Consider the following 21870-nt stretch of genomic DNA (forward strand, 5'->3'; position numbering starts at 1 on the left):
GGCGTCCGGAACCTCACACACCGGATCATCTGTCGTTGCACGCACGCGCTCGACCGCGCCCGCGCCTCCTTCCGGAGGCGTCGTCATCCGCGACGACGCGAGGCGCACGTCCTCTGCTCCGGCTCGTCGAACGACGGGGTCGAGCCGCCGCTCCCGCGTCAAGGAGGAGGACGCCACGCCACCACTTCGGTCGGCGAAGAAGAAATGGTGGGAGAAGGAGGCCGAGGCGCAGGCGGCCCTCTGTGGCGACGACGACGAGGAGGAGTTCCCCGCCCTACAGTACATTGTCAGCCGCTCCGTCGACGAAGACTATCGGCATATCGTGATCGACCCGCGGCAGGCGGCGGTGTGGTCCGCCAGGGACCACGGCACCAACTACGTCGACCTTGCCAGACCATCCGAGCTGCCGAGCCCAAAGGAGGAGAATGCCGACGAGGAGGAGGCCGACGACGTCGACAGCTGGTCCTTCGGGTCATCCAGCGGCGACGACCAGGACTTCAGCGTCTTCGACTCCAGCGTCGCTAGTTGTTTTTTCTAGTTTTTTAGTTTAAAATCGCGTTTAATTTATACAAATTTCGTTCGAACTTCGTATGAATATCGTTTTGTAAATTTTAATTTTAATTTTAAAATCTACGGGGTTGGCATATTGGGCGCGCCGGTGTGGGAGTATCGTCCTCAAATCTATATCTATACCTAATAATAAAGGAGCTAAGGTTTCTGCCAAAAATTTCGTCCAACATTTTTCTGGACGGTTTTGCCCTCCCATCAAAGTACATAATACACCCAATGACACGGTACCGTTTCGTCTTGTTTTTTTTCCCCTTTAATCTGCCGAACAAACCACACCCAATCCAGCGCATCCTGCCTCTCCTTCCGCTGGACGGGGCAAGTGGGCAGGCCACACGCGCCGCCTCCGTCCCCTGCCTGGACTGGTCCACATGCCGCTTCCCAGTCGCCGGCGACGGAGCGCACAACTTCACCCCGTGGAATCCATCCCCCGCCGCTGCCAGGCCAAAGCCCTCCCCGTGTGTGCCCCATCCTCCTCAGAACCGGGAGCCCCCAACCTCCATGCGCCGGCCCTTTGCTCCGCCGGGGTCGGGATCCCACGACCTAGAGCTATCTCCACCTGACGGCAGTCCTTTCTAGACGATCCGCACCACCTGCCATCGGTGACGGTCAAAGGCCAAATCCTGGTTCTCGCTGCCGTCAAATAATGCGATGCGTACTGGCTCTGGTTGTCTTCGTCTGACGCGGAGGGTAGCCCCGAGCGGCCGCCAAGGAACAGACACCGGGGTTCGTCTGTGAGAGGGTCGGCCTCCTGTGAGAAACATAGCTCGATCCCCTATTTCTCTCTGTTGGTTTTGTTCAGCAATCAGCACTCAGCGGTATAGTCTAGATGCACAACATGTTAGTTTCAGATAAAATATGCATTACCGAAACATGAGTGCGGGATTTGGATGCTTGGTGGTCGTATCTGGTAATTGGATGAGTTGTTGCTCATTGCTTCAGCTGAGCTGAGAGTAGACGTCTGGCAATATACTAGAGCAAGAAGGGTACCAGGCGCTCAGATGGAACAGAGGATCAACTTAAGGGCATATCGGTATGGCCGATTTTCGTCAAATTGATTTATCTACTTACTTATGTCTTGATTCAACTTATGGATGTGAGTTAACTGAAAAATTGTACTTTCAAAGTTCGAACTCAATTCTGCTGTTTTAGGTGTATGATATGAAAGTAAGTAGTGGTGGACAGTGACAACAAATAATATTATCTCTTCTGTACTAGCAAATAATTTTTATCTCAAGTCGGTACAAAAAGGGGTGAAGTGTGTCATGATTTCAACATGATATAAAGCATATAATGTGTGATATAATTGATCCAGATGCAATTTAGTGTATAGATACATCCAAATCCAATTTGGATGAAGTTGCAACATCTTCGATCGTCACACAGAGGGAGTTCAAGTGACATGGCGAGTGGCGGGCTAACCGTGTAATTAACACAATGGCGTACATATTCCTGAAAATTCTCATCTACATTTCATTCTCCCATGCGTCTCTACTCTTTTCCATCCTAACCTCACCGCCGCCGCCACACACTCAGCCGCCGTAGTTATGGTGCCGAAAGATCCAAAGACTACACCTGCGACAGCATCGGCAAACACGTCTACGGCGATATAAAACTAATCGTAGTGATGATCAATTTTCTCCCTGTGCAACGCACGGGCACTTTTGCTATAGTCCCTAAAGGAGGTGCCGGCGCCCGCTGCCGATGGAGATGCTCTTAGTTCCTCCCAACCTCGCACGCGTCGCCACCGCCGTCAGCCACCACCAAACTTCGCCGCTTCCCCCTCCCCTTCCTCCTCTCGCGCCTCCACGAACGGCCCTCCCCGTCGGATTACCGGATCTGGCAGACGCGTCGGCGGAGACCGAGGCGAGCCTGGGCAACGCGGGATCGCCGCCAGCGCCACCGTCCGTTCACATGGCAAACCAGGTTCTTCTCGAAATGCCCTCATGCCTGTGTTGGATGTCTCTTTTTTAATGGCAAATAAGGTTCTTCCCCAATCGCATCATCCCAACTCTATTAGAGCAATTTCCAATAGTGTAGTCAGCTGCTGGTTATAAGCTAAGTGCCATGTCATCTATAGCCAACTTAGAGCTAACATATACAATAGTGAGCTATAAAAATGTAATACTTTATCAATATATGGCTCAACTTTCACTCTCATAAGGTGACTAGGAGCACGTGCTAGAGCTGGCTTTTGCATAAGAGCCCACTCTCCTTCTCTCTCCTCCTCTCTCCCCTCTAAGTAAGCAATAATATACTATTTTAATCCTTATAGGCAGCTGATTAGGACTTATTGTACTTCCTTTTAGCTAACCGCACGATGACACGAGTTACAATCGTTCTAGATAAATTAAGAGAAGATAACCGTGGCCTGTTTTAGGGCACTGACAAAAGAGATGAAGTGTTGGGGGCTCAAATCCTCAATATGGAGGCACCATCTTCCAGATAGGTACTTGGGCACATTAGCGATGCCTAGGAACTGCGCTGATTCAAGCCCCTCCATATGTGCAAAAGCTTCTTGATGCAATTAAGCTTCCTCGGTGCTCGGTGGTGCACAAAACTTGCATACGGTTGGCAATCAACTGTTTTCATATTCTAAGTTTGTAAGGGGGACTTGTAAAAAAAAGGGTTAGAAATGATGAGTTGGGAACATATATTTTGCAAAGGTATTTTGCAAAGGGTTGGCTGATTTTAAACACTAGTATAAACTGTTTCACGACTACTTGCAAAGATTTTATTTCAAGAAATACAAGAACTAAGGGTGCTTTCTCGTATAACATGTGGTTACTTTATCGCTTCAGTCCTGCATTTGCTGTTGAGCATTAATATTTATATTTCCTGAAGGGTACATGGATATCATATTTAAACTAAATAAAAAAAGTATGTTTACATTGATTTATTAAAAGTTAGGGCCCCATTTCGCACCGGGGCCCTATTTTTCTGGAGACGGCCCTGCTGACAAGCAACAGCCACCATGCTCTGGTAGCTCTCATGCCGCCGCCTCATGTTTTCATACTAGAAACATTTCACAGTTTGCTAGCTCCATAGAAGATAAAAGAGTCCTCACCAGAATGCACGTTGATGAGAGCTGGTCGTAGGTATGTGCTCCACTCGAGTACCCAGGAGAATGCACTGAAACTTCAGGTTGGCTAGGGCTTGGTCGAGGTGCACTTGCACATTATGAGGTCCTTGTCTATAATCACAGGAATATAGTAGTCCTGCATATCCCAAGTCCTTGAACCCACAAAATTAACTGCTTCCCTGAAGCCTGCCACCTTCCACTCTTCTTGTTCGCTCATGCTAGTGACTTTTTTTTTTGAATAACCCACACACAGCAATGGTTTTGCGTGCTCTTACTTAAGATGGAACATACCATTCCCATTAAGCTCCATTTTAGGATTGCCATAAAACGGTCAGTCGTGTTCTTTGTTTCCTTCCGGACTAGTAGGAAATATGACATCATTGTGGACCTAGTTAGAGATTACAGCCATACAGTGACATCCTCCTTCAAAAGAGAGACAAGCCTCCACTAAATCCCTTACATTGGACATTCAGTCCATGTCGGAAACCAACTCTCCACCGAAAGATGTTTACCTGGGTTTTATTCATCCTTGTTTCAGAGGCCCCGGGCTTCTATAACACAGGCAGTTCATACTTAGCAGATTCATTTTGGGTCTTTGACCCCAGACGATAATGCATTTTAGGATGAGAACTCCATTTCTGCTTCTTAACTTCCATCTCTGATCCTGCCACTGCATACCAGGATCAGCAGAATTGTCAATGGACATATACACTGTCCACTGGGCACCACTACAAGTATTAGCACAGGACCACCATTCAACTTCTTTCCTCTATTGGTCTTCTTCCCCTTCCCGCCTTTGGTCTTTGTCATTTTCATTGGTATTGTATCAATTTGAGTGTCTGGAACCGGAAATAACTCCTTTGCCCCAGGAACTATAGTGCCCGACGGCATGGTTTCATGGCTAGTTTCGGAGCGATGTAATATCCTCCTCGTGTCTTGTGCGCTCACCTCGTCTTTCTCTGTTTCCGACCATTTGTTCTTTGGAAGCGAAGATGACAACTATGGCTCATGTTACACCAAGGGGTTGATTCCCCTCTCTTGCGGTAAACAGGAGGAGTTGATGATCATCCTTGATCTCAGCTGTATTAATCAGTTTTTCACTGATTGCTGAAGTCTTCAGCATGTCAGTATATAGATATTATGGTGTGCAGACATGGTTTGTAGCTGTATGGTGAAGCTCACACACATTATTGATGGTCACGTTCTATCTAGGCAGTTTACCTGTTTCACTTTCATTAGTTACGATTGCTGTTTGCTTTTTATTCATTAGTGGCCACATTAAAATTTTACTTTCTTTGGGATTTTTAATTTCTCACACATCTCCGATTTTTGATTTTGTACATGTGCTCACAGTCAACTTTTGATCTCTTCCAGAGTTGTGATGTGTTTCAGAAACGTGGCCACAGTTTTGCTGAGGAGGGCACATGCAAAAAGAAGTTAGCTACTTCACCATCTTCATCTTTTAGGGCAGACAGACAGGTTTGTAGTTGTCTACTAGATTTTAGTGGGCTGTTTTCGGGTTCAGTTAATTTGTTTCACCTGCAATTTTATTGTTTTATAGTTCTTATTTAATTCTCAGCCGAAGTTTTTTTTGTTGTCATATTAGTGCATACATCAAATTAATACCTTCTGTGTTTCGATTTCCGTAAAAAATTTAGTTACAAGATTTTTCACATGTCACATGTCCCTGATTTATGATGTTGTAGGCTTCCTTGTTGACTTCTGATCTCATGCCAAGTTGTGAAGGATTTCAGAAGCATGGTTATAACTTATAAGTTCCCAACAACACATATCAGCCCTCGGTTGCTTTACACCACTGTTGCTGAAAGTTGCCCCGGCGATGATGGCAATGCAACTGCTAAGGACAGCAACAGCCACAACCTGTTTTCCAGATCGGACGATGGCGGCGCTATTCGGCGTCGCTCTTCCTCTTGGGGGCATCGTTTTGGAGTTGGTTTCTGGTCAGGTGAGACCCGTGGTTTAGGAGGGTGTGTGTAGGTGTGGCTTGCCGTTGTTCAGATTTTCGTCCGGTTTTCCTCCAATAAACCGAGCAGTGTGGGTCTTCTGACCAATTTCTTTCTAATCAATGGATTTAGCAGCTCTCCTAGTAACACTAAAAGAAAAAAAGAAAAAAAAAACAGCTACAACCTCATCAACGACAGCAATCTTGAAAACATGCTCGGTTGCAATGATTTTCTTCCTCTTGAGGATGATTCTGTTGATAAGCTTACACATGATGATGGTACTTCCTCTCCCTTCTTGCCAGCCTCTCTCATTTACGCGCATGCGTGCTAAGATATTTTATTGGAGAACATTAGCAGAACTGGGATTCAGGGGTAACATTGTGTACTTGTCTGTATCAGGGATAGGAATTGTTCAAAGGGTTGGCCCTGTGGAATATATCAAGAGGCTACTATTAAAGAGATCTGCATTGTGCATCTCTTCTGCTGAGTTAGGTGTTGATACCAAGTTAAGTATGCTTCCAGAGTCCTCGAGAGATTTGAGGCATACCGGGGATCTTTATTGGCACGGGTATTATTATATGGATGATGTATCTCAAAGTAAGCTACTTTTTTCTTACGCTTTGTTAACTCACTTCCTTTGCATGGACACATAATTATATACTAATCTGTCTTTATGTTTTCTATATTATAGCTGTTCTGCCACCAAAGCGGCATACTCGGTGTGAACCATTGACCTCAGTGCGGTGTGTTCACAAGCCATGGGCTATGCTCCAGGTTTTTTCTATCAAGCTGAAGGCATATCTCCAAGATATAGGCAGTTCAGTCGAGGTATATGGTTTTGTTGCAATCCGGGATGGTGAGGATTATCGCCGAAACTATCTTTTTAACCGACCCCAAGATAACCCGGTGACTATTAACACGGTAACTACTTTTCTGCCTTAAATTTGATGCTTTGGTATATATATAATCACCTTCTGTAGCGTTCAGCCAAGCTTTGTGCCTTTGTTTCTTATCTGCAAGACTTTTGCATTTGTGGGTCACATTTCAAGATTAGCATAGCACTTAAACAATAATTATATGACATCTGGGCCTATCTGACATAGAAATTTCTATTGCGTAGTTCTTTCTTTTAAAGCCCTTATATGTGAATGCATCATAGCTACATTTCCCTAGGCAAGCTGAACCTACACGACATGATAAAGTAATTTTAAAGTATGTGTAGTTTTTTGTTTGAAGATTTTTGTGTTGATTTCTTATGAGAATTCCATCTCATTTTGTTGTCTCAACTAACTACGCTATATAGTTATACCTGATACGTTGCCATCAGCTCTTTTTGACATGCTAGTTCTTTTTTTTGTTGCTGAAATCCAGACCAGGGACTACCTGCCTTTGCTAAGTCCTGTAAGAGGCATGTCCATGGCATATGAATGCTTGATTGAAGTTGATATCAGAATAAAGGGAGACAAAGAAGACGTGACCTTAGTCGACGGGTGTTCCGATCTAATCGAGGGTCGATGTATATACGACACAGAGGCAGAGTGCACAATGGATGATACCAATGGTGCCGCTGTTTTCGATATTGCCATCTTTCGTAGAGCATTCGAGGCGACTATAGAGTTGAATTTCACGGAGGTGCCTGCAGGAGGTATGAAGGTGAAGATATGCGGATACACCACATTGTCGAAGAACCTCTATTGCTTTATGGACGAGCAGTGTGACTTTGACCAGTTCATCAAGTCTGATGGGAAACATCCGCGGTACTTCGTAGCAGCCGTGCCGTTCGAGGATACGCTGTTTCTTGACTTCATGGAGGGAAAGCTGTCGGTTCCATTCAAGGCAGCTGTTCATGGCAGCCAAGAGAAAGAATACCGGTTCCACAACGGCGCCGTGGTGTTGGTGACGGTTTCTTGGTCGATGCTGTATTACTGATCACCTGACCTACACAGAAGCACGGTTTCTTGGTCGACGTCGTATTACTGATCATCTACACAGTTAACTTGTAGAGTTGGAACTATATTTATGTTGCTTTGCAAGATTTGTCATGCATCATTTTGTACGAAGTTTTCTCACGAAGTGAAACTCAAGCCTTCCTATGCGCAGTACAGAAGCATGCAAAAAATATCATGGAGTCCCTAATAGAACGATAGAATCATTCCTCTTCAAAACTAACATCATTATAATGGTGTGCCACACTGCCATGCTCCAAAATAGAACTCCAAGAGAATCTGGGCCTGTCATTGGGAAATTTGATTCCTGAGTGAGGACCGAGGTAGCTCCTAAACTTGGAGCAGAGTGTAGAACAAAATTTGTTCTCTTTGTAATCCTACCTAACTTGCCTAACCGGCCGGATCTGTTTCCTTTTACTCCCTCTATCTAATGAATATTCTAAAAAATAGCTCTACAAAGTAATAAATATGGTATAGACACATATGATGCTACCCACTATGTAGACAGCTCTAGGATTTGGAGGACCCCAGGGCGAACTCTTTAAATGGACCCAATTTAGGCTGTGTGCATGCTAGATGAGCCTAATTTTTTTCTTCTACCTTTTCCTATATACACTGTGCCAGAAAATATGGGCCCCAGTTTTGATTGGGCCCCAGGCCGTCGCACTTCTTGCCTTTTTGGCTAGCCGGCCCTGAATGTAGAGTAGAAATTGAGGCTCCACCTGACCACCACCTAAAAAAGTTATACTCCCTCCGTTCGAATCAAAATAATTGCCATTTTCAAGATCATCTCAACCTCTTACACAATATTAAAAGGATGATGTTGACTTGTATAAGTAATCTCCACCATTTAAAAACTTCTGAAGATGAATCGCAATGCATAAGTAGCAAGCCTATAACACACAGAGCCTCTCTCAATTAATGAATTTAATCCTACAGCCGCACCATGAAGCAACTCCTTCAGATTTTGTCATCATTTGTCACATTTCATCCAACCAATGAGGTGTAGCTACAAGCCTCTACATACATAACGGCAGCACTATTTGGCAAGAACATGTACTATTCCAAAGCAAATTTCAGGACACATAAAAAACATGCATTGCTCTTTTTCAGATGTTTTTCTCTTTTCCTCGAGCTCTATTTTCCCTTTTTTTTATCTACAGTAACTCAAATATGGGCAACCAGAAATAATTCTTCAGGCAAAAGTTGTCACTCCCTTGTGTTCGGGTTGCGACTTTCAGGAAAAGCATAGATTTCATCAGGAACCATTTTTTATTATTATGGTGAGGTGCAAACAGTAGAGCACATAGGACTGCTGCATGAAGCAATGGAGAATTAAATATTTCGACCACACATACTAAACAGGTTAAAGAAGTGGAGTATAAAGGAAGCATCTGAAACTAATAGTAAAAGAACTCACTATAATCACCTGGTTATGGAATCAATAAAATAATCAACACCATTACTGCTCCTGAATGAATTCCACCTTCTCTAAACTTTGCTCAAGGTGCAAGTGCGACTCAATATCAGTAATCTTTGCAGGAAGAATCAGTATATCAATTACCAATGCATTGGTTTCAACAAGAATCCTACAGTTCACCCCATCATAAAATAATTCTCATTGCTAATTCAGAATATGATGATGCAATCTCTAGATCATTCCCACAAATAAATAAGTTTCAAAACATAAGAAAAGTTCGACCATCCCTACCCTTGACACAACGCACACACACGCTAAGACGAAACTAGAAACAGGTGCTCCATCCAAACTGATGACTGTTCCACAAAACTGCACCTGTTTCGTTTATTACTGACTTGATAACCTAGCAGCAGCAGCCACTACAGCAAATGCATGCGCTCAACGTACGGATTGTGCAGCCATTGATTGAGCGGCTCGCCGCATCCGACGAAGCAGCCAGTGTTGCCGCGGGCGGTGAAGAGCGGGAACTGGAAGAGATGCAGGAGCTTCTCGATCGACTGTCTAACCAAGGACGACCCGGTGACCCTGCTCCGCCTTCCCCAGCCGGTGACGATGTCGATCCGTTCAGGGCAGGACCCCATGACGGTAATCTGCCTGTGGAACCAAGCAAGTGTCCTGGACAGTGCGGTCACGGCGGTGCCCTCCGACATCAGGTGGAGGTTGATGAGCCAATAGGATGAACTCTTCTCTATCACCGAGTCCGGGTACACATTCTTCTGGGCGGCCACCTCCCATATGAGGCCGGCCTCCTCCTTGAGGCCGGACTTATGCAAGAAGTCTATCACGGCGTCCATTAAGCCCCTTTTGCTCTCCCTGTCCTCACTGTGCATCATGTCTAGAAAATACCTGGTGTGGTCCTGCACATTCTGGCCACCAGGTTCCGCATCAGGCAAATACAGCAAGAACATGTGGGCCGGATGTCCAGTGGTTGCCATGAGCTGGCAGCATAAACCCATCTGTGCATGGGAATCCGTACAGCAGCTGAGCAGCAAGGTGTATGTCTGCAGAGACGGAACAAGTCCCTGAGCAAGCATGTTCTGGAGCACGCTGTAGGCGTCCTGAAACCTGTTTATCTTGAGGAAAGCACTCAGGAGGGAGTTGCAGGTGGGCACGTTAGGCTGCAGACCGTCCTGAAGCATCGCATGGTACCATCCTAGCGCCTTGTCGACATTGCCAGCTTTGCCCCAGAGGTCCACCAAAAGACCATATACAGGTTCATCAGGAGCCCAGTCACGCCTCATCTCAAGGAAGACAGCCTCGGCCTCATCCAGATGGCCGCAGTGACCAAGAACTTCCATGACAATGCTGTATGTTATCTTGTCGGGACGAAACCCAGCAACCTGCATGTCTCTATACAGCTTCACGACATTGTCGTAATTTCTTGCTTTCGCTTGCAGCGCAATTATTATGTTATAAGTAACAAGGTTAGGTGTACAGCCATTTTCAATCATCTCGCAGAAGAGCTTATAAGCAGCTGCCAACTGACCACCTTTGCCAAGGCAATTAACCATGGCACTGTAAGTGAAAGTATCTGGTGACAAGCCAACTTGTTGCATCCTGCCATACAAATCCATTGCTACATCCAGATAACCTGCTTTAGCATGGATATCAATCAATGTACAATACGTTACCCGATCAGGCTCATAGCCAGATTCCTCCATTTCCTCAAATACTTTAACAGCCTCCCTTAGGTAATTTGCACGACCATATGCATGTATTAATCTGTTGTAGGTTACCACCGTTGGCTTGCAGTGAACTGTGTTCATCTCATCAAGAAGTTTTCTCATTGTACCAAACTGCCTGGCCTGTCCAAGGATACCTATCATGGTCGTATAGGTATGACCATCATGCTTGAACCCTGGTTGCCGCTTCAACCAATCAAAGAAACCAAGCGCAATATTGTGGTCACGAAGCAGCTTCAGTACTTGATTAGCCTGGAATGCATCTATCTTGCAACGGAGATTATCCAGAACATGTTCAGTCATGGGACCCCATTTCATTTGCTGCAGGGTATGGTAATACTGTTCAACTGTCCGCAATGACTTCAATGATTTTAAGTTAGACCCCTGTCCTCCACCATGGGTTTTTATTGTTCCCATAGGGCCCTGACCTACAGGACCCTGAGGTTTGTCACACGGACCATTATAAACAGCTGGAGCTGAGAAGTTTCGAGTTTGAACTCCAGCCCACCTGCCATCTGAATTAGGACTATTAGAATGGTGACTTGCTTGGATCTGACCAGGGTGTCTTTGATTCCTTACTTGTGACTGTGAATTAGACAATACAGCAGATGGCCCTGAGAAATTCTGCTTTGACTTTGCATATCCAGATCTTGAGACCCCCTTCCCAAAATCATTTTGCATGGAAGGGGCACAAGGCATATTTGCCTCTGCATAGCTATGCTGATTATGTGCTTTGTTATTAGACTGCTGGCCACCAGATAAGGGCTTGCTAGAATAGTTGGCACCAGCCTGTGAAGCTTGCTTAATGCTTCCATTATTTGAGGACGATTTCAGATTTACCAATTCAGAATATACACCAGCTCCTGCAATTCCAGACTGAGAAATGGTCTTGGCAGTCTGCTTAGATGGCTGTACATAATTATTTCCTAGAACTTGATGATTACTAGGAGGGTTTCTTCTGTTGCTAGATGCTGGCTCCTTGTCTGGAGATGAGGTGGAAGGACTAACATGAACAGATTGAGGCAGGTATCCAGTAGCACCACCAATATGCTGTGCAGGAGGAGGCTGAGCCTTCACAGAAGATCTGCAGGGCGACTGAAACTTTTGTTCATTACCACTCACAGACTGCCTCTTTGAACCACTAGTGTCATCCTCAGGGCATGTGCACGAAGCTCCATCGGCACTACCACATCTCGACCCACTAAGATAGAAGGACCGTGCACACTGGGATAGAGTGCTGAGTTGCTTTGCCCTCAACATGAACTGCAAGAAATTCAAAGTGTTATTGAAAACTAGAACCTTGCATATTATGGGATCTATAGGAGGTCCTGCTTTCAAAATTTTGATTAGACTATACAAGGTCGTGATAACATTACTTGGATGAACTATTATCATGTAAGGCACAGAATCATAAAAACAGTATCAGGTCACAAGGAATTAGGCTATAGGGAACCATAAAAGAGATATTATTAAGTGAATATGCAAAACACAAAATTATGGTGCTTCCGCTTTAGAGATTAAGAACTGATTAATACGTATTGAGTAATATATGTTCATGACAATCTAACTGCATGCTAGTAATGTTTCCCCTCATATATGATACATATATTTCATCATTGATTGCATCCAAGAAGACTCTTCTCATTAAATTGATAAATTAAAATAGAATATAATTAGGCAGACAAGGTGGTATTCAACTAGAAACAGTATACAAGCTAGATATGGTGTATAAATGGGCTACAAGCCTACAATGATACTTCTTGACCCATTTCTTGTGCTCATATTGTCAAATCTTTCTTCTTTTAAGAGATAGTAATATTATGTGCCGTGAAAGAAATAAATTATTGTTTGAGCAACTGAACAATATAAATTACTAGCATGAATAAAAGTAAAAATAAATGGTGGCAAGTCATACAGGGTAAATCGTTCAGCTACAACTAAGTAAAGTACTACCATTGTTAATGGTGGAAAACATGGAGAGAGAGAGAGAGAGCGGAGGGGGAGACGTACTGGTTAATAAATAAATCAATCTACAATTGCAACAATGCCTATATATGTGGGACTTCTAACCACCGCGGATATCCATGTGACCCCTCAATGGCACACCTGCAAAAGAAGCGGTTAAAATTAGTGTATTGTTATATGATGCTTAGGGTCCATAACTAGTTGTATATTAAATTAGAAGAATGAACTCAATCAGTCTAGTAGATTATTATGTACAGCAGAAGGAGTGCCTTGTATAGTTAAGTCTTAATTTCAGAGTAACTGTTTTACCTAGCCTACTTTTAATGATCAGGCATACTGAATTCCAAATCTAAAACAAAATAATGAACATGTAATAAGTTTGATTAATCAGATCTAAATTCAGTTCTTAGTGGAAGCCATCTTATTAGGATTTGAAAGTGGAAAGACTGCAAGGAGACATTACCACCTGAGAGAAAAAATGTTTATTTTTTGAGAATCGACTGAAACAATTTTGCGTGTGCCCTTAATGGACCACCCTGACCGTACAACACACTTTCACAAAACAATTTATTTCCTTCTCGGCTCAGACTATCATTAGAAACTCTAAGACAAGCTGTTTACTTCAATATTGGTCAAACATAAACGGAAATAAATATTTCTTTTTGGCATTGTTAATGTCAATATTGGTCAATTCATAAACTGGACTGGCTAAATGAGCTCAAGCTTTAGTCAGCATACAAAGACAAGCTGTGAGGGAGCTATTTCTGGCTTAGAAGAGACTTTCTTCAGAAACGGAGATTTAGTGTCCATGACTTATATGTTTGTTCTGCCAAATGGTTATCTAAAGTTTGTAGATTTACAGGCTAATTCCAAAAGTCACCCAGGGTGAAGGTTTGTAGTTGGAGGAGGGCTTCTTAAGGATAAGTCCAGAGTTAAGACCCCTACTTTACCTCGGCAGCATATGTAGCCATAAGGCAAAAAAAAAAGGGAGTGGCACTGAAGCAGGCAAAACAAAATCCTCCTATGTAAAAGGCAAGTTTAGCGCTGGAAGAGCCACTGAAATTTGTTACTGCTTGAAACCAAGATTGTTTCCAAAATAACAGGAGTCGTTATGTTACATCTAATCCTGGCTTCGCTTAGCTTAGCATAAGCCCTAGTACTCCTACAGCATGGGTAGATACATCAATGTGTGAAGCAATGCATAGTACACCAGTAATTCCAAAATGGTATACGAGAGCTGGATGCAAAGGGGGAAAGGGCCGATTTTTTTTGTTTTTGTTGGAGAGAAAAGAATTGGCCCCTCCCTGTGGCTTGTGACTTGTGAGGATCCAATCGCTTCCTTGCACAGGAGTGCCCGCGGTGGGGTTGGATTAGGGCTAACGCGGTGGCGTGGGTTGTTGGGGGCGTTGAACCGCAACCCCCGGGAAGAAGAGGGAGGGGTGGCGGCGGCCGAGGGCGGCCGCGACGCACGCGCTATCGGCCAACTCCCAACATTAAGATTCCCTTCCATTAACAATGTATGCGCAGAGAAGCACAGCAAGAAGAGATCTTTTTCCCTCACCTTGGTAGGAGAAGAACATCCGAGAGGGGAGGCCGCCCCGCCGCCGTGCCGTGGGCCGTGGCCGGCGCCCCGGCGACGTCGCCTTCTCCCTCCCTCCCTCCCTCAATTACTCCTGTGCGCGGCGGAGGCGGCGGTGGGAGAAGCTTGGAGGAGAAGGGAGGAGAGCGCGATTGAATTGGGAGGCAAGAGAGAGACCCGAATTTGTTTGCGTGCGTGCGGAATTCGGGATCCGGCCGGAATGATCTCGGCAGGGGTATCTTTCTTGTGCTGCTGCAGGGTGGGGAACGGTGGCCGTTAGGGAAGGAGCGTGGCGGCAGGAGGGGCTTTGTGTAAAAAAGCAGGGGACAGGCAACTTCCTACGCAAGTCAAGATTGTCAGCTGCCTCCTCCTTTCTCGGACCCTTCCATTTATCCCACATATCGTCGTTGGTAAATATCTACTTGCGTATTAAACCGTATTAAATTGAAAAATGTTTTTTTACTCTACCGTGGAAAATGTTTAAAAAAACAAATTATGAGATACATACCACAAAAAATATACAATTTTTTATATTTTGTTGATCAAATTAGTTAGTTAATTTCTTGTTGATCAAATTAGTTAGTTAATTTTTTCCTTCAAATGTGTACTCTAATAAACCATTATGAATGGAATATTAGTTTTGAAACATTTACTTCTGTAGAAAGTTGTGAAACATTTACTTCGAGAATGTATTATTGATGTGTTTTCGTTTTGTAGTTGTTACGTCGAGTAGAAATGTCAATATCGATATTTTAATATAAATTTGCATGTGCCTTATAAGTTTGTACTTGAAAGTCAAAGTACAACTAAGGTCATACACACTCTCAAGAGTTACTCCAAAGTCTTTTTTTCAAGTGTACGTCAAAGGTGTACTATAATTTTATAGAAGGCAGATGTTTGAGTACAAAAACACTATCACTCGTTGCTCGTCCGAAGACAGTCACCACCGACAGAACAACAACACAAGAGTGGAGTAGTTAGCAAAGTCATCATTATTACCGGGGACTACACATTATTGGTTGCTCAATTGGTGAGAAGTTCTCTATGGCATCAGTTAAAACTTCGCAACTCACGATATTGCTAGGAAAAAAATTGTAACCTGAGACGATGTATACAGTCTGATCAGTTGCCGTTGTACCGGAAGCATATAAGAAAGCACATGAACAAACGTGTGCATGTGTGTGCTGGATGGGAACGTGTGTGCGTTTCTCAGGACGTGTGTTACGATTTTGGCCGTGCGAATTTGGTGGCTGGCGATGAATGAAAATCCAAAAGATGCAACAGAAACTCGTGACAGGAAGCAAAAAAGAAAATATAATAAATCTTATATAGATAAATAGAAGTAAAATAAATCAATAAATGATGATGTGTCAATCACTGGGTGGCGTATATTCCTCCACGACCCATTTTGGTGGCGCACACAACACGTGTGGGACATGACATGAACAGAAGGAAGGATACTTTTGCAACCGTATCCTTTACAGAACATGTTAATATTGCTAAATCCTTTCTAAAAATAGCGGATTAGTGTCTTTTTCTTTGGACAGAGGTTGATGCACATAGGTACCAGTGATCTCGTTTTTAAAATAAATCAAAAATTATATTTTTTAGTATCAAAAAATTCTGAGAAAAAATACATATATAGTCAATAATATATCCCACCAACGTGTAAAATGTCAAATTAAAATACTTTATATTATAACCTATACAAAATAACAAAAGTGTAGATCTGAGTAGTCTTTTTTCAAATATCCAAAAGATATCGGATTTTGTCATTTTTATCTAGCCCAAAATAGAATTTTGGATTGAGATTTTGCATGATTGTGAGATATATCACTAACAATCTCCACAATTATTTTTTGATTTTTTGATAACTTATAACTTTTTTGTTAATTTTTTTAATATGGCGAAAGCACTGGAGTTCAAGAGTCAAAGGCACTTTCCACTTTTCTTGTTCTTTTGACGGACATAACACCAGTACAGCAATCTGCGGGGAGAATCAATGGCATGCCTCCTTAAGCCGTGGAGGTCAATTTCATTCGTGAATTTTGCTGAAAGCCTGAGGTCAACGACCCAAGGACATGAGGCTGGTGGCACAGGAGGAGCTTTAACGATGTGCATAATGGCGTAAGCGAAGTCGTGCCACCTCCCCTCTCTCCTAGCTACACTCTCTCTCTCCTTCGCCGTGTGTTTGTATGTGTCTCGGGTTGGAGATCGAGTGATCGAGTGGGAGTTTTCTGAACTCTATCTTTATGTTTTTTCTATTTGTTTTCCCAATTTTTTCTGCCACACATCGAGCATCGATATTATCACCCTTTTCCACCCCTGCACGCGCAAGCGCATGCAAATTGCTTAAGCACAGGGCCTTGTTCCACGTCGAGCGCAAGCAACCACTCATGTCAGAAGGGAGGCGTAATGCCTCTGGTTTGCTAAATGTTCCACCTAAGCGAGATTAAGGGCACACTTAATTTTTTCTGCATTGGGCATCACTTGCAACTTCAGAAAATAACCCCTCCTATTGGTTCATGTCCATTTGCTTTATTCATGTTTGATTTAGATCATTTGTTGCAACCGAACCAACCTTTAACCTTTTTTGCGGGTAACTTTAATTTTAAGTTTGAACTATTGTTGTCACTTGAACTATTGTGGTATTGTGTCATGTTGAGATGTGATTTTTTTGTAGGATGAGATATGAACTGATTCAATGTTTTTGTGTAGAAAAAAGAAATTACATAAAAAGAGAAAGTTTCCTCACTCGAGCCATCCCCTCCATTCCGGTCATAAGTCACCCTGAGACTTAGCCTGAATTTGTGCCATCCATTGTTCATCCGACACACACGAACAACCAGAGACCAAACACATAGCCCCATACTTAGCCATTTTAGCACAGAAACATCAGATTGTATTTATTCGAACCGTTTGTTGAAATTGAAATGTTTTTCCGAATACATAACCCGATAGTTGTGATTTACTGGAATATTTTCAATTTTTCGGGAAGTGTAAATTTTGAGGTCAAAATTTAGGACATAACTCGAAATGTTCTTAGTTCAAAAACCTTGTATCGAATTCCAATGAAAATTTCCCAAGATACATAACTTAATACATCTTATTTACTGTACTTTTTTCAAAACATTTCGGGAAGTTCAAATTTGAGTATTTTTTTGCAACATGGGGCAAAAGTTTTTCCTATTCCGTTGATTAAGAAGAAGTTTGTTGCCCAGCTAGCTGCGGAAAATAGGATGAAAACCGATACAACAAAGGGCCAAGCCCAATCTCGTCGGGCAAGGTGACGAACATAACCACAAATGCCACACGTAAAAACACAAACCAACCGTGGAGAAGAAGCCACGACTGTTATGGGAGAAGCAGACACGTAACTCTTCTACACCACCAACCTAGACAAACTCTCACCAATACGAGAGATAAGAAGCCTTGATTTCTATAGGAGGACTCTTCAGGAAAGGTGAAGAAACAAGCACTCTACATGAATCTACGACAATTACTTCACCTGACGCTACTACAACATGTTGAGTATCAATGACAAAACGGACTGATGTTTGAGAGAGCTGACACCTCAATCACTGGTCTAAACACCTGACGCAGCGGTCGCTGAAAGTGGGATCCGCCACCATGATGGAGTTTACACGTCACGATGGTGTGGGCTGGGTGGCTTCAGGCTTCCTCAAAATCCCTTTATTTTTAGATAGGAGAACTTGTTTCTATTTATGGATCCGGACTCTCCTTTCGGGATGAAGCCACTTTCCTCCGATCAAGGAACAAAACCAACTCAAGTTGGCGGTCATGGATCCATGATGGGATGTCCAAACTGTCAGTCTGACGTGTCTGTGATGGTATTTTGACATCCACTGGCGGTTCGAGATAGAGTGTGTTGTAGTGTGTGCGCCGACGACCAACATCAAAGGCAACCTCGTCGCCCACACAACACCAGGTTGAAGCCCTAAAATCTGCCAAATTCTTGAAGCTGCCGCCCCGACATCCACAACTCTATTGTGCCCTGCGCGCATACCGACATAACTTTGAGCTATAGCTGCATTTTAGCATGATTTTAGCAACATTTCTACACAGTTGTCTTTAGCTTCACGGTTAGTACTTTAAACAGCTAGTAGTTCAAAAATCCCACAACTGTGATTAAATATAAGAGTCATGAGAGAGTTCATAACATTCATAAAACTAACTAATAATGTTGTAGGATGATTCTGAAAAAACTATTTTTTGTGCTAAGGAATGGTTCACGAGTAAACAGAATCTGAAGTTTATGTGCTAAAATGGCAAAGTTTGGGCTGTGCGTTTGGTCTCTGGTTGTTCTCATGCGTTGGATGAACAATGGATGGCACTCATTCAGGCTAAGGGCGCGTTCGGTAGTCTGCATGGAAGTTGGTAGATTGCATGGGCTGAGAAAGATTTCTTTTTTTGTGGGCAACCAAACAACAGGTGAAAGAACATGGAGCCCCCATGTGTGGTTTTGGTAATTGATGACAATCCCTATGGACTAACGGTTGTATTGAAAATCTATCTTAGGTCGTGTTCATAGCCATATGTTGGTCTCATGGTTGCAAGATGGAGAAGATGGAGTACTATGATGAAGACGGTGTCGAAGAGAGACGAAGACGATGATGAAGATGAAGAGAGATGAAGACGTCGTAGAATATGGATGAAGACGGTGGCATGCATTGAAGATGGAGAAGAAGGTGGCATGTACAAGGTTGAAGAGGATGAAGACGGAGCTTGCCGACTCGAGAGGAACGCGCAAGGTTAAGGTTTGTGCTCGATAGGATAGTGGGTCGCATCATCAGAGAGAGCTCAAACCTTGCATGCATTGCATCGTGTTTCTCGGTTGTTCTTGATTCTTATCCTTGAGATGTTTTAGAGCTTGTGTTCATTCTCATGACAAGCTCTAGCTCATGGGAAACGGATTCCGGATGCATCACATGTTGCATGTGCGAGGGTGATGATTTTCTCGATGTACCACATTGAGAGGTTACACCTCTATGACCATGAGAAAATCGTCACTCACTCTTTTCCATGTTTTCACCTTGTGTAGTGATAGCTCTCGTCGTTCTCTTTCCGGCAAAATTGGTTCATGTCATTCCGAGTTTCCTAGCTGGAGTTATTGCATTTTCGTGTTGCAGAGAAAAGGAAAACAAATTAAAAACCTTTTTGGGCCGGGCGGTACTACCGTGGACGGTACCGGCGAAAGTACCGCACGCGCGGTTTTGCTTACTGGACTTAAAGCGGTACGAGGCCGGTACCGGCCCGGTAGTACCGTAACCCAATTACGATACCAGGCCGGTACCGGGCCCGGTACTACCGGCCCACTCTTTTTCTTTTTTTCTCCTTCTCTTCCTCCCAGCCGTCTCTCCCGCTCCTGGGCCGCCGCATGCCTCCGGCGCAGCTAGGCCGGCCTCCACCTTACCGCTCGGGTGCGAATCTGACCGTTTTTCTGCCTCCAACAGCTATATTTTGGCCGCCCTATTTATACCTCTCTTCCACCTCCGATCCAACCATTTCTTCCCCTCCATTCTCTCCCCTCCATTGTTGACCTTGAAGTGTTTCTTCCTCCTCTTGATCCCCCCACTATTTCTTGCATATTTTTGGGGGAAAGGAGAGAGAAGATCTAGATCTAGAGCTTCACCAATTGAATCCCTCTCCAAGTGAGTGGATCTTGCTAGATCTAGATCTTGGAGTTATTTGGTGTTTCTCCTCATATTTGTTCTTCCTCCCTTATCCCCCCAATATCTTTTGTAGCTTTGTTGGAATTTGGGAGAGAAGAAGTTGGGCATCTTAGTGGTGTTCTTAGCCATTCATTAGGTGCATCGGTTTGGGTTCTCTCTTGGGTTTCGGTCTCGTAGAGGACGTGTTTGCATTTGTGGTGTTCTAGCCTTTGTGGCCTTGTAGCCTTTGTGTCCTTGTCGTCTTTGTGGCGTTGTTGCCATTGTGGAGTGTGTTAGCCTTTGTGGTTTTGGAGCCGGTTGTGGCGCGTTGGTGTATTGGTGGCTTTGTTGCTAGTGTGGCGTGTTGTAGCCTCTTGTGGCCTTGTACTTGAGAGCCTCCGTGTTGTGGAGTTGCCTCAATCTTGATACTTGGGAGTTTTCTCAAGCTTGTACGGGTTCGGTGACCACCCTCAAGGGTCCCTTAGTGGATCGAGTCTTTCTCCCTTGGAGGAAAGGCTCGAGGAGAATACGGTGGCCCTAGTGGCTCATTGGAGTGTCTCGTGCCTCCACACCGCTCCAACGGAGACGTAGCACCCTTGGGTGTGAACTTCGGGATACATCGTCGTCTCCTCGTGCACCGGTTACTTCTCAACCCAAGCTCCTTTATCTATGCGCTTTACATTGTGATATCTATCATGCTTGATGTTATACCCATCTTATTATCACCTTGTTGCTCATCATGCTAGCATAGGTTGTTGGTGCTCTTAGGCAAACCCGTAGTTGATAGATTTTGAGCTAAACTAGTAAACACTTAGTAGTTTTATTCCGCCTAGTGTAGCTCTCAAGTAGAAGTTTTTATACACCGCCTATTCACCCCCTGATACGCGTACAGCACGCGTCCGTTGGGAACCCCAAAAGGAAGGTGTGATGCGTACAGCGGCAAGTTTTCCCTCAGTAAGAAACCAAGGTTTATCGAACCAGTAGGAGCCAAGAAGCACGTTGAAGGTTGATGGCGGCAGAGTGTAGTGCGGCGCAACACCAGGGATTCCGGCGCCAATGTGGAACCTGCACAACACAACCAAATTACTTTGCCCCAACGTGACAGTGAGGTTGTCAATCTCACCGGCTTGCTGTAACAAAGGATTAGATGTATAGTGTGGATGATGATGTTTGCAGAAAACAGTAGAACGATTATTGCAGTAGATTGTATTCGATGTAAAAGAATGGACCGGGGTCCACAGTTCACTAGTGGTGTCTCTCCCATAAGAAATAGCATGTTGGGTGAACAAATTACAGTTGGGCAATTGACAAATAAAGAGGGCATGACCATGCATATACATGTTATGATGAGTATTGTGAGATTTAATTGGGCATTACGACAAAGTACATAGACCGCTATCCAACATGCATCTATGCCTAAAAAGTCCACCTTCAGGTTATCATCCGAACCCCCTCCAGTATTAAGTTGCAAACAACAGACAATTGCATTAAGTATGGTGCGTAATGTAATCAACAAATACATCCTTAGACATAGCATTGATGTTTTATCCCAAGTGGCAACAGCACATCCACAACCTTAGAAACTTTCTGTCACTGTCCCAGATTTAATGGAGGCATGAACCCACTATCGAGCATAAATACTCCCTCTTGGAGTTACAAGTAACGACTTGGCCAGAGCCTCTACTAATAACGGAGAGCATGCAAGATCATAAACAACACATAGATAATAGATTGATAATCAACATAGCATAGTATTCATTATTCATCGGATCCCAACAAACGCAACATGTAGCATTACAAATAGATGATCTTGATCATGTTAGGCAGCTCACAAGATCGAACAATGATAGCACAATTAGGAGAAGACAACCATCTAGCTACTGCTATGGACCCATAGTCCAGGGGTGAACTACTCACACATCACTCCGGAGGC

At 43.9% G+C, this 21870-nt stretch overlaps 2 protein-coding genes and 1 long non-coding RNA gene across 3 annotated transcripts; 2 read left to right on the plus strand and 1 right to left on the minus strand.

Annotated features, from left to right (window-relative positions):
- The first annotated feature begins 2292 nt into the window (after positions 1-2292).
- Positions 2293-5526, plus strand: LOC127296589 (uncharacterized). The gene is made up of 3 exons (XR_011743925.1): positions 2293-2493; positions 5003-5128; positions 5356-5526. It is a non-coding gene; the product is annotated as an uncharacterized lncRNA (long non-coding RNA).
- A 265-nt stretch (positions 5527-5791) lies between these two features.
- LOC127296588 (uncharacterized) lies at positions 5792-7669 on the plus strand. Its single transcript, XM_051326723.2, has 4 exons — positions 5792-5891; positions 6013-6210; positions 6305-6534; positions 6985-7669. The coding sequence occupies exons 1-4, from the start codon at positions 5825-5827 to the stop codon at positions 7540-7542; spliced, it is 1053 nt and encodes a 350-aa protein (XP_051182683.1). The 5' UTR covers positions 5792-5824; the 3' UTR covers positions 7543-7669.
- A 1494-nt stretch (positions 7670-9163) lies between these two features.
- On the minus strand, positions 9164-14541 carry LOC127296590 (pentatricopeptide repeat-containing protein At1g18900). Its single transcript, XM_051326725.2, has 3 exons — positions 14248-14541; positions 12732-12827; positions 9164-11984 (listed from the first exon to the last, which is right to left on the minus strand). Exon 3 carries the CDS (start codon positions 11979-11981, stop codon positions 9399-9401), a length of 2583 nt encoding a protein of 860 aa, XP_051182685.1. The 5' UTR covers positions 11982-11984; positions 12732-12827; positions 14248-14541; the 3' UTR covers positions 9164-9398.
- Positions 14542-21870: the final 7329 nt, after the last annotated feature.

Source organism: Lolium perenne, chromosome 4, assembly GCF_019359855.2.
Source record: "Lolium perenne isolate Kyuss_39 chromosome 4, Kyuss_2.0, whole genome shotgun sequence".
NCBI lineage: Eukaryota > Viridiplantae > Streptophyta > Magnoliopsida > Poales > Poaceae > Lolium > Lolium perenne.

What these genes read in the sequence shown, in the direction of transcription:
- LOC127296588 (XM_051326723.2), top strand. Translation starts at nt 5,825, where the DNA reads ATGCTCGGTTGCAATGATTTTCTTCCTCTTGAGGATGATTCTGTTGAT. An exon ending in TAAGCTTACACATGATGATG is followed by an intron (nt 5,892 to 6,012) that starts GTACTTCCTCTC and finishes TGTCTGTATCAG; the next exon opens with GGATAGGAATTGTTCAAAGG. An exon ending in TATGGATGATGTATCTCAAA is followed by an intron (nt 6,211 to 6,304) that starts GTAAGCTACTTT and finishes TCTATATTATAG; the next exon opens with CTGTTCTGCCACCAAAGCGG.
- LOC127296590 (XM_051326725.2), bottom strand. Translation starts at nt 11,981, where the DNA reads ATGTTGAGGGCAAAGCAACTCAGCACTCTATCCCAGTGTGCACGGTCC.